This window comes from Tachypleus tridentatus, chromosome 6 (genome assembly GCF_004210375.1).
Source record: "Tachypleus tridentatus isolate NWPU-2018 chromosome 6, ASM421037v1, whole genome shotgun sequence".
NCBI lineage: Eukaryota > Metazoa > Arthropoda > Merostomata > Xiphosura > Limulidae > Tachypleus > Tachypleus tridentatus.
In genome coordinates, this window is record NC_134830.1 from 15052546 (window position 1) to 15070261 (window position 17716).

Consider the following 17716-nt stretch of genomic DNA (forward strand, 5'->3'; position numbering starts at 1 on the left):
CTAGTTTCTCTGCACTTTAATGTAAGTTTGATATGTATGTAGTTTTTTTATTATAACTAACTCTTTTAAATTTTGCTTGTGGAATTACCTGATAAATACATGACATGGTAGAATGTTCCTTCCTTCATTATTTATTCTTAACATAACCTGTCATTGGACAGCTATAGGAATTGAGATTTGAAGTCCTGCTCAGCTATGAAAGAAAAAAACACTTTGCTTTGAGTACATTCAATTTTGTTTTTCTGTAGTTTTATCATAGGATGCAATAATCATCAGATTACAGTGGTACCTCGGTTCTCTAACTTAATCCATTCCAGAAGGCTGTTCGAAAACTGAATCAATTTTGCCCATTAGAAATACTGTAAATTAAATTAATCCATTACAGACCTCCCAAAATTATGCATCATGAAGCATTTTAATTAAAAATATTGGTTATTTATACCTGTATAATAATACTTACATGCATAAAGTCAACTACAAAAAGTATAAACACAATAAAAAAACAATGAATGAAAATTTAACTGCACTTTACCTGTGCTAAGTAGAGCTGATGGTGTAAGTGAAAGGTGGTGAGGAATGTGAGAGTAGGAGGGTTATTATCGTTTTGAAGGGAGTCACCTTCATAAAAATGTCAGGTGGCTCACCTTCTGAGGTTCTTTCTCTTTTCTGTCTCTTTGCAGTGCTACAACTTGCTTGAGACTCACTGGACCTATTTCACACTAAAAACTTGTCTAATGAGGTTTGTTTCTCCCTGAATCTTAAAATATTCCTGAAGTAAGATATTGTATTGTCATTGAAAAGATTTATGCTGAGGTTTGCTATAGCTTTGTCAGGGTGAAATTTTTCCACAAAACTTTGTAACTCTCCCCATTTTCTACTCATTTCCTTGATTAGTGAACTAGGAACATCCTCCCTTCCCTCCTCCTCATCTGAAGACACTTCCTCAGTTGCCTTCTGTTGCTGCTCCTTCTGAAGGTCTTGGAGTTCTTCCATGGTGAGCTCAGTGTTGTGGTCTTCTACCAACTCCTCCACATCATCACCACTCACATTCAAGCCCATTCACTAGGCTAGTGAGACAATATCCTCGACAACAGGCTCAGCCTCAGAGCCTTCAAAGTCTCTACCTGCTACTGAGTCTGGCCACAATTTCTTCCAGGCTAAGTTCATGGTCCTCAAAGACACTTCCCTCCAGGCTTTGTCTATGATCCTCAAGCAATGGAGGATATTAAAGTGATTTTTCCAGAACTCTCTGAGGGTTAACTCTGTGTCAGAGGTCACTTCAAAGCACCTTTGAAACAGTGCTTTGGTGTAGAGTTTCTTAAAGTTCGATATGACCTGCTGGTCCATGGGCTGAATGAGAGGAGTCGTGTTAGGGGTAAGAGCTTTACAGTAATGAAACTGTACTCCTCCACCAACCTGTCCTCCAAGCCTGGTGGGTGAGCAAGTGCATTGTCCATCACAAGAAGGGCCTTGAGTGGCAACTGTTTTTTCCTGAGGTAATTCTTTACACTTGGGACAAACACTTCATGGACCCACTCCATAAAAAATTGCCTGGTTACCCGTGCTTTACTATTAACCCTCCACATGACATTAAATTTACTTTTCAGGATATTATTTTTCTTAAAATCCCTCGGGTTTTCAGAATGGTACACAAGCAAAAGCTTAAGTTTTAAGTCCCCACTTGTATTACTACATAACAATAGAATTAGCCTGTCCTTCATTGGTTTGTGTCCTAGCAGTGACTTCTCCTCCTTGGTGATGTAGGTCCTCTTTGGCATTTTCTTCCAAAAGAGGCCTGTCTCATCACAGTTGAACACTTGTTTGGGAATAAAACCCTCAGCTTCTACATAGCCCTTAAATTCCCTAACAAATTTATCAGCAGCGTCTTTGTTTGGACTGGCACCCTCCCCATGTCTCGCCACACTATGTTTGCCACTTCTCTTCCTAAATTTTTCAAACCACCCCTACTAGCCTTAAAGGCATCACTTGTATCAGTACTCATGCAAGGGTGTTTTTCAGGAGGTCAGCATGCAACTGCTTTGCTTTCTCACAAATGATGGTCTTGGAAATGTTATCACCAGCTAACTGTTTTACATATACCCAAATCAACAACAGTTTTTCTACTTTTTCCATTGTTTGTGATTTTTGTTTCATAAGCACTGTCACTCCTTTTGCAATAGTAGCATCCTTGATGACCTCTTTATTTTTCAGTATGGTGCAGACTGTAGACTTTACCATACCAAACTGTGTAGCAAGGTCAGACACGCAAACACCACTCTAATAATTTGCTATGAGATATTTTTTCACCTCTATTGTGGCTCCAACAACTTTTCTTTTTGGTTTGCTGCTTTCATTATCCTTCTTTGACCCCATGGTGGTTTATTTAATCAGAATATTTAGAAAAACAACAACAAAAAACAGAGAAAAATGAGAACGTTTAAAATGCTTTGGGCAAGCTTGGTGTGGGCCGAAAATGGTTGAAGGGGCATTTGGGTCATCAATAGGGTTATTTCAGGGGTTCAGGCCACGATAGCTTGGTTTGGGAACCAAGTATATGTTCGATAACCGAGACATTTTTTTCTCAAACAATATGTTCGAAAACCGAATTGTTTAAGAAGGGAGTCTTTCCAGAACCGAGGTACCACTGTATTTAGCAAATGTACCAAAACAGAATTTAACAATTGCCATAAAAGTGAAGTGTGTATAAATATCACTGCTGTTTAAACAAATATGAATACCACATTTCACATTATTACAAGTCAACACTGGCTGATAAACAAAGAGCAAATGTATTGTTTCTCATACATGCTTAAACTAAAATGTTAGTCTGTTATGTCATTAATGCAAAAAAATATTTAACTGTTATGGTTTACAAATATCGTGCATGTGTGTGTATTTCAGGAAGTTACTTGTCTTTCATTGTTGTTTTCTCAGGCTGAAGCAGAAAGTTTCATTGAAGTAGCAAAGGATTTGTTGTCTGAAGTACAGGATGAAGTGGATCATTCTAACTTGGAACTTTTTGTTGCAGATTTGCAATCATTCATAGATGGCATAAATGCATTTGGGTATGATAATTTATGATGAAGTTCAAATTAAATTGTATACCATTTTTGTGTTTTTCTTTTCTACTTTTTCACAGAAAATAAAGAGTGTTTGTGGGAGTGCATTTTTGTTTACAGCTTACTGAGTTAGAAAATGTACACAGTTTGGTAATTAAATAGGCAAGTGGAAAATGTGGAAAGTGGAAATGTTAAAAACTTTGCTAGAAACAGCCTTATTTGCTGTGCAATTTAATGATAATATTAAAGTCAGATTCATGTAATCTGTTCTATTTTAATTGTATATCCATAAATTCTAGAATAGCTGTCATGCAAGCATTATTTGACTTTAATTTGTTTCTTACATTTCTGGCTAATTCATGGAGTTTATCCATTTTTATAGTAATTTTTATTTTTTGAAATTATTCAAGATGTTTATATGTTTCACACTTTATTTTTGCTGTATATATATAATTTTCTAATGTTTTCATTATGATCATGAGATAAAACAATTATTAAAAGCTTTATATTCTGTAAGTTTACTTTTATTTTTTTGATCACCAAAATTTTCTGTTAACCAAGCACACAAGTTAATTACTATCAAACATTTTGGTGTTGTGTATGTATGGAAATCTCCTAAACTATTAAATAGGAATCTCTGGATACATAAGTAGATGCTGTAGTTATTGTTATTCATTCTGTTGTAAAACCATCAATTGGAGATGGAGAATAAAGAAGTAAGACAAGCATGAAAAACTTCTATACAATAGTACTGGGTCTGGCCTAGTGATTAGTGTGCTGGACTGTGAATTGGAGGGTCCATAAGTTCATGTCCCATTGCTAAAGAAAATATTATGCTCCACACTTTGAGGTCATGAGGCCCTTGTCTAGCTTTGTGCAAATATCTGAAGCAAGCAAATAAACAACCCATACAATATATGCTTATTTTTTTTATATTGTGATCTTAGAAGTTTGAGCATGTCTGAACAGTATTTTCAGAGTCATAGAAAGATGAATATTCTGACAGACTTTATTACTCTTTAAACTTCACAATTACAAAATGCTTGTTTTGGCTAAAAACTTGTTAACAATTTCTTTTAAGCTGTTTAAAAACTAACATCATGTAACAAGTTAAGGTCATAGTTTTATTACTATATTATGAATATTTTCAGGTATTTTTACCCAATCAATCACTTGGAGGGAGTGCATATAGAGTTAGAAAGAATCGTGAACTCTTGCATGAATCTTGAGTCAGTTGATGATTTTTGGAAGTTAATTGCAAGATATCGTGCTTTCCCAAAACAGGTAAGAATCACTCTTATTACTTCAACATAAATGATGGAAAAAGATTGTTTGTATGGTGTGAATATGATATTTAGTTCTGCACTACTAGTAAGCTGTTGGTTTGGATATATAATGCTATGTTACATATATGATTGATCTTTAAAAAGATATGGGAATGTAAAAGAAAGAATATCTCATGAGCACCATAAATAATATATCATTCAAAAATGTATCTGTTATTTAAGTATCATTCATTATTCGAAAGGATATAGTGATTAGGTTGATGCAAAGAATATATTACATTTAATGTTAACAGAATAAACCATTTTCTCTAAGTTCACGCTAACAAGTAATTGAGTCTAACCTAATTTTAAAAAAATTATTTGTTAAATATCACTGGTTAACATACCTTGACTATGAATCCAGGTATTTATGGTTTGTGTCCTACTGCTGAAGGAAGATGTTTTACTTTGTAGGGCCATTAATGCATTATAAGAAAATCGTTGAATCCATTTATTAAAGAAGAGCAGGTGTAAGAGTTGTATCTGTTCAGAAATATAACCAGTTATGCACAGCTAACTCTTTAATTATCTTTGTATGAGAATTATAAAAACAATAATTATACATCATTAGTGAAATTTAGTTCTTATCTTCAGAAGTTTAAATAAAGGTAAAGGTAATTTAGAAGTTAATTATAAAAATATAAAATCGTAAAAAATATTAGTCTAAGACTAGTAGACTTCCAGTAAATGTTTGTTAATCTGTTTAATAGTTTAAAATGTATTTTCTATATGTATACAGCCCACCACTATAGAAAGTTTAGTCTTGTACTTTCCATTTGTTTTTGCCCATGGTTACTGTTGAAACCATTATAACTCTTTGACAAGTTGTGGATCAAATTAAAACCTGTGCTTCATGTTCATTTTTAGTATCCTTCCAGTAGCTTTAAAAGAAATTTGTAAGGGTTATTAGATACATTAGTCCATTGTAAATACTGTGATATGGTATTTCATTGTACTTTCCATTCATTTATTTTTTTCTATATCTCTCTGACCACATAATTATTCTATCCCAAAGCTACGTTTCTGATAAGTATCACTACTATTTTCTTATGTGGCTGTGTTAGTGGTACATGTACTTTTATGAGCGTAAAGCTATGTAGCAAATAATATGTGGTTACTTTATTGAGGAAAATGAAGTTGATTGCATTAGGCCACCAGTGTATAGTGCTACATATTTGTCTAATGAAAACAAATAATTATTTTTACACTTAAAACTAAAACCAAACAACTTTTTACACTTACATCTATAACCAAACACCTTTTTACACTTAAAACTATAATCTAATGAAAACAAATAATTATTTATTATGCTTCACTCTAAGTTGTGAAGAAATAAGTAGTTCATTTTGATCTGCTTGTTTAGACTAATGTCAGTTTTGTTTGTAGTAGTTATTTATTTTCCACTTGAGTCATTTGTAAAATGGACTGCTAAAGTAATAGTGTAAGATCAGTATTTGAAACATTTGTTATAAATATATATGTAAAAACGGCTCATTTGGGTTGAGAAAATCAGCCCAAAATAAATCAATACAAAGGAACGCTTTTATATCTATATTAAAAATAATATAATAAATAATAATAATAAAATTAATCATGTAAAATTATATATTCAAACATCTAAGCACACCCTCTATATTCTGACACTCAGTTACACTACCCCTTTCAAACATGTGGTCAGCCTCCGGTCAATTACCTCTTTCTTTCTTTGTGAACCTGACGATGACCGAAGAAGGTCGAAACATTGTTCACTCCTCTACGTAAAACATTTTCTCAACCCAAACAGCTGTTTTTACATATATATTTCTCTTCAAATGGGTTTTCTCGACATCACTGATTTATATTATAAAGATTAACATCTTAAATAGGTTTGTATGTTTTTAAGTGTTACAGTATTGTGAAATTTATAAAGTACTTTTATAATATGGTTTATTTACAGATGTAACCAGAAAGAAACCGGATATATATATATATATACGTGCTTTATATATCAGTAATTCATGTGACTAGTGATGAAAGTTTTTGATTAGTAGTGACATTAACTAGAAGATATGTTTCTTACCCTGTTTTGTTCTTTTTTAATTTAACCAACTGTTTAAAATGTAATGAAGATTTTAAACTCCTTTGGCACTTTGTATATGTAAGCAAACATAAACAAATGTTTTATTGGGTTGAGGAATAATTTGTGAGCGTTTTTTCAAGTTAAAAAAATATATTCATAAATGAAACGCTTTCGCAAAATATTTCATGTCATTTGGTAGATAATTTTTTGCTCTAATAGATGGTGTGTTTGATTTTCATATGTCTTTAATTTTTGCTTTCATTTTCAGCTCATTAAATGGAATGTCAAGTGGACAAAATCAAGCATTTTCGACACCATCTGCTTTTCGCATTTAATTTCTTGCAATTTCATTTAAAACAATGCATACTATATACCTAGGTATTACATGAAATAAAGTATCACAATAAATGTTTTGGGTGTAATGTGTTCATGCATTGAAGTATTGTATAGTCTTGCATGTAATGCTTGAATGAAATTATTTAAAAATGCTCACGAATTATTCCTCAACCTAATAGATTTTATATGAAACAGGAGACTAGGATCATATTGTTGTTTTTCTTCTTAGCTCATACAGTTGATAAATTTACTTTTTAATCTCCATAAGTTCAATTATAAAATTCTGCTAACCTTCAAAATTGCTATTAAGCAAATTAACATTAAAACTACACAGTTAGTTCAAGAATTGACTATTGGCAAACATCAGAATGTTTGGAAAACATAAATTCTTAGTAATAAAGGAAAAATTTCAGGTTATTTGTTGCATATGAAATGTCAGATTTTCATGTGCATATTAGAAACTATTTTTTAATGGCTGAAAGAGAAGCATTATTGTTAATTTGTCATAATAATATAGTATATTGTCTGGTTCATTTCAAACTTTCTTTGTTTTTCTTATTTCAGAAACTAAATAATATTTATATTGATTTTTGTCATCATGGATAAAATTGATATTTGTGTAATTTTCGTATATGAGTTCAAACTTAGTCACAATGCAGCAACAGTAGCTCATAATATCAATTGTTCATTTGTTGATGGTACAGCTAATGAATATACAGCACAGCACTTGTTTAAGAGATTTTGCTCTGGTGACACAAGTCTTGAAAATGAGCCTCAGGTCTGTCCTCAGACAGCCATTAGTGAGAAAGAATTGAAGGCCTTACTTGAATCATATACCCATCAAACTGTGAGAGAACTTGCTGACAAACTTAATTCTCATTATTCAGCAGTTTCCTGACATCCTAAAGCAACTGGTAAGGTGAAAAAGCTTGATAAATGGGTACCTCACAAACTGAATGAAAATCATCAAACAAGATGAGTTGAAATTTGTTCCTCACTTCTTTAAGCAACAGAATGATCATTTTCTCCATACAGTTTCACCTGTGATGAAAAATGGATTCTTTACGACAATCTTTCATGATCCAGGCAGTGGCTTAACTATTATGAAGTACCAAAACATATGCCAAAACCAGCCAGCTCTTCACCTCAAGAAGTTATGGTTAGTGTCTGGTGGTCATTAACAGTTGTGATCCACTATTCATTCTTAAACCCAGGAGAAACAATCACAGCAGAGAAATATTGTTGTGAACTTGAAACTATGCATCAAAAGTTGTCACATAAACATCCAATGTTGTCATGAAGCAGTATAGGTCCACTGTGATTGACTGTTTTTGGACAATAAAACATGAATTTCAATATGAAACTTTACCTCATCAACTATATTCATTAGATCTTTTCCCCTACAGATTAGCACTTTTTTAAACATTTGGACATTTTTTAAAGGAAAAAAACGTTTGCAAACCAAAGGTCAATCAAAAATGCCTTTGAAGACTTCATTGCATCATAAACATCCAATTCTTTAAAAATGGCACTTATAAACTTACAACTCATCTAAAGGAGCTTATTTTGATTAAATAAATTGAAAAAGATGATGATGCACCTGTTTCACATTTTCCTTTAAAAATCTGATATTTAGTATACAACAGCTCAATAAGTTGATTCACATTCTCTTAAGTTTAATCTGTTTCAGAAGAATTAAAGGTATTTTTTATCTGTGCCTGTTTTTAAGTAACTTTTAATATTTCTAGGTTAAAAACTGCACACTTTGAAAAGCAAGAATTTATATTTACTATAATTTTTTCTGTTTTCAGTAGGCCTGTATTTGGATGTCAATGATTCAATTATATATCCATGCAATACATGGAAAGAAGCACTTCAAGTTTATCATAGTAAACTAGTTTCATAAATCCTGAACTTATGAAGTGAATAAAACTGGACCTTATTCTGGTTGCATATAGTTGCATATAGCACTTCAAGTTTATCATAGTAAACTAGTTTCATAAATCCTGAACTTATGAAGTGAATAAAACTGGACCTTTTACAGATGACTTTAAAATATTAAATAGCATAGCTTCTTTAACTCATACTTACGGAATTTTGTTGTCATTTTTTGATTAAAATGTGATATTAATTTTAGTTAATATTCGTCTTCCCCAGCTGTAACTTTGAAATGGTAAATAACACTAGCCATTATTGGCCTGACATGGCCGGATGGTTGAGGTGCTCGACTCGTAACCTGAGGGCTCTAGGTTTGAGTCCCAGTAACACCAAACATACTTGCCCTTTCAGCTGTGGGGGGTTATAATGTGACGGTCAATCCCACTATTTGTTGGTAAAAGATTAACTTGAGAGTTGGTGGTAGGTGGTGATGACTAGCTGCCTTCCCTGCAGTCTTACACTGCTAAATTGTAACAGCTAGTGCAGATAGCCTTTGTGCAGCTTTACATGAAATTAAAAAAAAACAAACCAGCCATTATTACTCATCATAAACTAACTTAAATTTAGTTTTGTGTTAATCACATGCATAGCACAATTTCAAGCTCACTTTTCTTTTTCAGACCTTTGATAAATGTTAGAATATGTTTTTGATTGTTATTGCTGCAAACATACTCTATGTTGTTAACAGGAGAAAGATATCAGATATATTGGTTTAATACATTTCACTACATACATATTCCAGATATATCAATTTAATATATTTTACAGAAAGTTAAATGTTAATATGACATTTCTTTTTTCAATATTTGCATAGGTTTTATTGCTTTTCTTTGGATTTTTAACTGCTTTAAAAGTAGAACTAATAAGATTTTATACATACAATTATAGAAGGAAGTAGTCAAAGAAGTACATAATTTAAAATCTCTCAGAATACATAAAACATTTTAAATGAATACATATAATTCAACCCATGCTGTTTCTTTATCAGGCAGAGGAAATAATTGAATTAATGAGAGAAGGCATTCGACAAGGTCGAACAAATCATGCTGTTTCCATGGTAAGATTCTTTATTTTCTGTTCAAAAGATTAAGTCTCACGGTCATAAATACAGTTATTTCACTCTATCAATCTGATAGAGTAGTATTTAAACTTCATAACAGATGATATCACATTGAGAAAAATAATTGTTTGAATATTCTTTTTTTAGCCAGTCATTTGAAAATTTCTTTTAAGGACACTGAAAAATCGTATGCTTTGTTCAGTCAGTGTGAAGTGAAGAAACAATGGACATTTCTCTTAAATTTATTTATTTTAATATAGTAAACTGACAGTACAATATTTTAAAATAACTTTTTCTCTATTTTGTAGTTCATATAGTAAGAAAATGTTTTATGAATGAAAATAGTCTAAGAATTTTTTTAATTTTTTTATATTTCAGTTTCCTGAAATAGTACTACAGATCTGTTTTAAATTAAAATAACTAAAAGTAATATCCAGAATATTTTTTAATCTTAATTTTTGTTTGTACAAAACAAATGTGTTGGAAGTTATTCTGATCATTTCAACCCATTAAAACTTTCTAAGATCATTTATTTTAAGTGGATAAGGAAGTACACAGTTGCTGAGGCAGAAACACAATGTAAAATTATGCTGAAGGTATTTTGATAATGCATTGAAATAATGAATACGTGTAGGTATCTTTATATTATCTGAAACAATTTCCAACTTTTGATGATACATGGTGCAGAAACGATAAACTGTTTTCACTCATTTAATGATATCTAGCTACAGTCATGTCAGTCTAGAAAACCAAAACTGTTTAAAAATGTCTATCTGTTCTTTGGTTTTCACCTATGTTTTTTGAATGATATATAGATCAATATTTTAATCAAATTACTACATTTAAAGTGTTATGTAAGAGTTTTTATGCAAATTTTTTATTCTTTTTTTAGTCTAATTGGTTTTTGTTGCATGTTTGCATAATTGAGGATTCTTCAAAAACGTGCAAGTATTGCATAACCTTTATTATAGTACATGTAATTCACTGACTTTGTAATTCTAGCACTTGTTATTGTTTTGTACTTGCTTTCTGAAACACAATATCAGTGAATTTCTTGGAATAAAAAAACAAAAATATGAAGGATTCTTACCAATGCTAATTTTGCAAACTTATATAGAAAGCAAAAACTTAAATATCTAAATGTGGTATATCATTGATACATTGATCAATTGATATGATCCCCAATTTCGTTGTTATTTAGATGTGTTTGTAGTTATTGTAATGCATAATAATATGAGTAATAAATTAATGGTAGGCACATTTGCAATTAAAATAATAAATTTAATAAACTAGAGAAGAATAAAATGAAAGTTTAGAATAAGAACATTAGTTTGATTGGACTAGTTGAATCTAAGCTTGTATTTGAAATTCTTAGCTTTAGTTTGCATTAGAATTGTTCATTATATATACATTATTGTATAATTACAGCTATGAAATAATTAGTCTTGTGACTATAGGAATGTATTTTTTTGTTCCAGCTGATAATCCCAATTGTACATATTGAATAATTTTACTTTCTTCTTAAAAATTAACTAAACATATTTGCATAAAACATTTGAATGTAAAATTCAGAGACAGCTTGTCATAATACTCCTTACATGAGCATTAAATACCACAAGATTAAGACATTTTTCATCCATTTTTTTAATTATGTTTAGTGTACTCTGTTTTGCTCATTGAAGCTAAAACTTCTAATTGACAAACTATTAGATGTTGATTCTCATTTTAAACTATGTTATTATTCTCCTTGTAGGAAAAGGTTCCCAAACAATTTGCTGATCTTCAGAAACCTGTTGAAGAGAGCCCATTTTTTCAGCCATTTTTATCCATCCCAAAAGTAATTTCTTCATCAGAAAAGTAAGCAAAATAAATACCCTTGAAATTTGACTCTGGAACATTAAGTCTTTAAGGCCTACACCTAAATATATTAGCATTTTTGTATCTTTATAAATAGATATTTTTTTTTCTGTACATAAGTAACAATACATCTGTGATTAATTTATTGAATATAAACAGTTAAGATTTGATTTTGAACAGTGGGTTTCATGCTAGCATGTATTAGAATAATTATATGATGCTTAGGTTCTGTTACTTGACATTAAATGTGTTTTGCCATCTGTATATTTTTCAAACATTCCTTCATAAAATGATATCCTTGTCTTGTGTTTTTTATTATTAAAAGAAACATTTATTAAACAGGCATATAAGGCTAGTAATTTTGCATCAGTCTTAAAACACTGAAGGCTCTTATATTCAAACCCTACATACATAGCTTTTTCCTTATTTATCCAGCATATCATTCAGAAACTTCTAGATGTAAAGTAAATTAGTTCACTAGTGCAGTCTGATTATTTACTTCTATCTTTTCAACTAACAAACAAGGAGACATTTTCAGTTAACATGCCTAACTATGCACTAGTTTTGTGTGAAGTTACACTAATCTGTATTTTGTCAACAAAAAGCCTTAAACAGCAAAATGCTTTGACTACTTTTAGGTCATGCAAGTCCATGCAGAAAAAAAGAAGAGAGAAATATTAAAGAGTGACAAAGGGTTTCTTCAACCTTGTATTTGTATAAATGTTTGGGTTTCTCTTACAAGACAGTACAGAGTTAATTCGTATAATTTAATTAAGTAAAGTCTGAATTTTTACTGCTGTAATGTAATTAATAAGCATATAATTTTCAAATTAAGTTTAGGTTCGGTCAGAATATAATGTCTTCATCATTGTGTCTTATGGTAAGTGATGTTATAAACAGAGGATTGCCTTAGATCTCTTTCTTTGGTACTTTGTATCTTCACCATAGTAATTTCTAATCTTTAATTCTTTTATCTTCTCCAGGACTTTCTTTTCTGTATAATTATATTTGTACTTTTCAGCATTTTATCTTTTTTACCTAAAGATATGATCATAATATCTAATCTTTCTAGTGTTGGCTTATTTTATGTAATAACACTGCACTTTAAGATAGAGAAGAATCCAATCTATGGCTCTGCACTGCCTGTAGAAGATTTTCTAAATCTATCTGTACCTCAAGATCATATTCATTTATTAGTAATCAGAGATTAAGTCTTGTAGTTAATTTCTTTTCTCTGATTGTATATTAACAGTGGAAGGGGTGTTATGGACAAGATGAATATGAAAGGCCTGAATCTAATACATTAAACTATTTACAAGTGTATTTTTCTCAAGTTATTAGTGTGAAGTATTTAAGAGTATACATCTTAGTGGTTGTTAGTAACACATTTGGAAGATATTGAAAAATACTTTTAAGAAATACATTTATCTTAAGTTTCTATATTTCTTTGATTAATTTTGCCTTTGCTGTATTTGAAATAATGGTTCAGGGTTAGATTTAAGTCAGTTTTGATACCACGAAATCAATTTGACTCTTCACAAAAATATAAAGCTCAGAAGTTTCATGAAATTAGTCTAATTTTCATAAAAATATTGTGTTTTTGTAAAGTTCTACAGTTGTTAATTAAATATCGAATATATTGAAGCATAGTAAATGATACTGTTGTACATAGGTAAAAAGGCAACAGATATTTATTTATTTTTTATATTTTTTGTTAGTTGATATTCAAAACTAAATTATTTTAACCATATAGCTAAAATAGTCTAGCAGTCTTGCAAAATTGTTTGTAATTTGATCATTGAGATAAATCATTGAATATTTGATTTAGGTTTTTGTTGTGTTAAAGGTCATGGAGGTTTCAAATAAAACTCGTATATTATGTTTCGATAAAATAGTTTTATATAAGTTTCCATTGTTATCTTGCAAAATAACTAGAAGAGTAGACTGTGGTAGTTGGTAAAATAGTTTTAGTAGCAGGTGTATAAAAGTCTAGCTAAATGTGTTATATTTTATACTATATTTACAGAGAGGCCCTGAAGTCTGAAGCCCACACGGTTGTAAAATCACAACTGTTACCTGCATTTGAAGCACTTGGGTCTTTTATAGAAAGTGTAAGTTTCTATGGATGTTTAGTGTATGTATATTTTCACTTAAAACTTCTGAAAATATATTTAATGAAAAAAATAACAGTAATGAAACAATATGCTATTTCAGAGTTAATTACACTTTATAAGAATGATATTTTTTCAGACTTTTGGTAGAACTACTCATTCCATTGTTCATTATACTCTCTGCTTATTTAGATTGTCATGATTACATACAGTTGCAAGTACTAATAATTTTCATTGTAACAAGTTCCTGTGAAAGATGGAAGTTAGCCCTAGATTATGCATTTTGATAAACTTTCCATAAGTTCTCATAATCTGAGGGTTGTGGGTTCTAATCCGTGTTACACCAAACATGCTTACCCTTTCAGGTGTGGGAGCATTATAATATAATGGTCAATCCCACTATTTGTTGGTAAAAGAGTAGCCCAAGAGTTGGTGGTAATGATTAGCTGCCTTTCCTTTAGTCTTACACTGGTAAATTAGAGATGGTTAGTGCAGGTAGCTCTCGTGTAGCTTTGGGCAAAATCAAAACAAATCAAACCATAAGTCCTCTATCACACAAGGACATCATTCCTTAAGACCACATTTAAATAGATAAAGGGAAGGTACAAAAACCTGTTAGAACTGCATTGAAGAATTTGACATAATTGTGCATGACCAAATGGAATTACTGTGATTCCTGCTTCTTTGGTTGTTTTTCAAATGAGACAATATTCATTTTTATATGTGACAAGAAACCTGAGAACTTTTGGTTTGTGAGTCACTGTCAACTTAAGATTCTTCTTTATTATTTTGTTAATTCCTGCTGTATAGCATCATCTGTTAATTCCTTATACAGAACTTTTTTCTTAGCTTTGTTATCAGATGTGAATTTGCTACGTAGTTTCAAAGCCAATAAACATGTTGTTTTATGATTTCCTGGTATAATCCTCATATTCTGATATAGCATTCATTCATATTCTAATAACCTTCAAAAATTTGTTTAGTGACAGTTTTTTTGTCTGTTGCTCTGAGTTTCATGATTAATTTTAAAACACGTGCATATAGCAAATACTTTACGGGCATCTGGTATTTAAAAGTTACTTGAAGTAAATCTTGATGGGGCTTCTTAAAGATTCACTGCTTTAATATTTCTGCAATTATAGGGAATAAAATCTCTTGGTTCATCCAGTTCTTTTTTTATTTTTTTTCAAGTTTCTCATGGCTCAGTGGTGATATACAGCTGCAGAAGTAAACCAGTAAATGCTGGAAAACTCTTAACATTTATCCCAAAACCTCTGGGGAGGCATGTTATTCTTCTGAATATTTATGTAGTTAGTGCATGATCTAGACATTATATCTCATAACCACTATAAAGTTAGAAAATTTGGGGATTACCCTAGGATACTTTAATTATATGCACATCCAAGGCAAGTATATTTGTGCCAAGACATATAGAGAAAGATAGTATATATTGTACAACACAGTGTGCACACTTCACAGGCCTAATGGCACAACACAGTCTATTAAGGTTAATAGTACTAGAGGATAAGACAAACAATGAAGCAATTGCTCTGGGCTGGGTTGGAGAGTACTTTTGAAGCATATTGCTGTTCAAAAGGATCTGCTAAATTTTTTTTTACTTTTATGGTGAACGTTGAAAGGTCTTTCCTGTTAACTATGTTTTATCTTGGTATCATTGCATGTTGCATAATTTTAATTATCAAAAAAAATAAACAAAATATGGTTCCTAAAATTATTATTTATGGAGCCACTGCTTACATCTGTCGCAACATACCTCTGTATTAGCATGTTCAAATTGTTCTTACAATGAATAATTAAATATTTATATATTTCAACACATGCAGTATTTGTTTTGTATGGATATATTACTCACACACAAATTTTCTTTAGAATATTCTTATTGGTGGACTTTATTCATAAGAATTTTGAGAAATAATTATTTTTTGTAAGGTGTCTGGCTAGAAAATTCTTAAAAGGCTGTAATCATTTAAACATACCTTCATTTCTTGTAGGAATACATGGCTGCCTTGCGCCCCAATATTTCTGCCTCAAGCCTTCCAGATGGAGAGAAGTACTATCGAGAGTGCCTTAAATTTCATATTTCTTGTGATATGAGCCCTGAAGAAGTTCATAAGATTGGGCTTCAAGAGGTGGAACGAATCTCTAAAGATTTGGATAAGGTGAAAAATCTAAGTATATTTGTACATGCAGTACTTGCTGGGTACTTTTAGAAACTACTTGATTATTGAATTATAAATGTGTAATGATTTTACATCTTTTGCTTTATATTGTGGGTTTAGTTTGAAAAATCTGTAAATACTATTTTTTTTATTGTTATTTATTCCATTCATAAAGTTTACCCTCTTCAGTCTTGTGCTCTTTCAACTAGTAATTAATCCACTGTATTCACAATAATTATCTGTAAACATTTTGTAGTTCTAGTATAAATATTTCAGGATGTAAGAAAGGTGTGAAACTGTTACTTGTGAGCTTTGGTATAAACTATTCAGGTTTTAATGTGTAACTATAAATTTTAGTTACATGAAAGTATGAAATGTTATTAAACAAAATTCTTATACAGTATATTGCTTCATCACAGTTATAGATATTGTTGAATACTGCCCTCTAAATGCTAATTTTTTCCACATGCCACAGTCATTGAGATTTCAAGTATCCATGATCAATGTGGTTCAACTGTGTTTCATATGTAATTCATCATGCAACAACACTTCTGATGCAGCTGGCTTTATCTGTTTGATTCTACCAAACTATCATCTTCTTGTTTAGCACTGCTTGTGTCAAGGCATTTTTCATTGTGCTCTTCAGTCACGATTTTTTCTCCACCTAAATTTGCCATGTTTTCCTATGCCCTTACTGCAGAATCACCTAGGCCTGGTTCAGTTTTTTTTTTTTTTTTTTTGACATGATTTCTCAGACGTGTTCTGTTTTATTACTTTCCTCAATTTCTTATAATCCGCTTCCTTTCTTCTTACATGATACCCCCTCCTTTCAGTATTTTGTGTTCCCACCTTCTCCACACGTTAGGGTTCATGCAGAGCATTTTGTATTAGTGAAGGTGCTAGCAGACCCTGATCATTCTGTTGATTATCCCATGCCTATTTTCTCTGCCTCTTTTTTCTCAAATGACTCTCATTTCTGACGAGCTTCACTGTGATCCTGAGGGTTTTGTTTGAGGGATACACTCTCTTTGATTACTTCAATTTTGGTGCAGTCAATTTCTTTGGCCCTTTTCTTACACACATGGTTTATATGTTGTTGGAATCTTCTGAGGAGAGACACTATATTGTCCCAAGTTCATTAACACATCTTTAGGATATACATATGGCCTCTTTTCTCCACAGGATTCTAAAATGTCAGGAATATGTCTGGAAACAGACCATTGAAGAAAAGAGGTGAACATATTGCCAACAGTACTGGTCCATTGGGGGTCTTGCTTGTCAATTTTGTTCCCCTCTGTCGTGATTTTACCATAGATCTTTGGGTTTCTTGAGTATCAGCTAAGGTATTTGTCATCCACTTCTTTTTCCCTCATCTGTTACCTTATGTACCTTTATTCTTCCCATTGCCTTGGAATCCTATCACCAGTCAATGTCTCTCTGAGGCAGTACAGGATCTTCTATCCCAGAAATCTTTTCCTGTACCTGTTTCTCATCCTTCTCCAGATTTTTAGTCCAGACTATTTGTGATACCCAAGACACCAGAGAGTGGTAGCATGTAGTTGATCTGTTCCACTTCAATCAAATTTTATTTCTGCTTTGCTTTACCATAGTCTCAGATAAGTATTTTCACTATAGATGACCAATGGGCACATCTCAAATGCTTCTCTGCATATTTCTGTATCTCATTGGTCGAGGTACTACCTTTGGTTTGTTCATCACAGGATAACGTATAAATTTTGCACCCTACCTTTCAACTTGCTTTGGCTCCATACAGCTTTTGTCAAGTGGTTG

The 17716-nt window shown here is 31.5% G+C and overlaps 1 protein-coding gene across 5 annotated transcripts in view; it reads left to right on the top strand.

Annotated features, from left to right (window-relative positions):
* The window catches only part of LOC143251972 (uncharacterized), a 50321-nt gene that overhangs the window by 10371 nt on the left and 22234 nt on the right, over positions 1-17716 (top strand). For all 5 annotated transcript variants that reach the window (XR_013028775.1, XM_076503393.1, XM_076503392.1 and 2 more), the window contains exons 3-8: positions 2935-3065; positions 4211-4343; positions 9706-9774; positions 11531-11634; positions 13661-13745; positions 15758-15925. Coding sequence is in view for 4 of the 5 variants with exons in the window: in XM_076503393.1 (XP_076359508.1) it covers positions 2935-3065; positions 4211-4343; positions 9706-9774; positions 11531-11634; positions 13661-13745; positions 15758-15925 (690 nt within the window). In the remaining variant the exon portion in view is untranslated. The remainder of the gene's footprint in view (positions 1-2934; positions 3066-4210; positions 4344-9705; positions 9775-11530; positions 11635-13660; positions 13746-15757; positions 15926-17716) is intronic.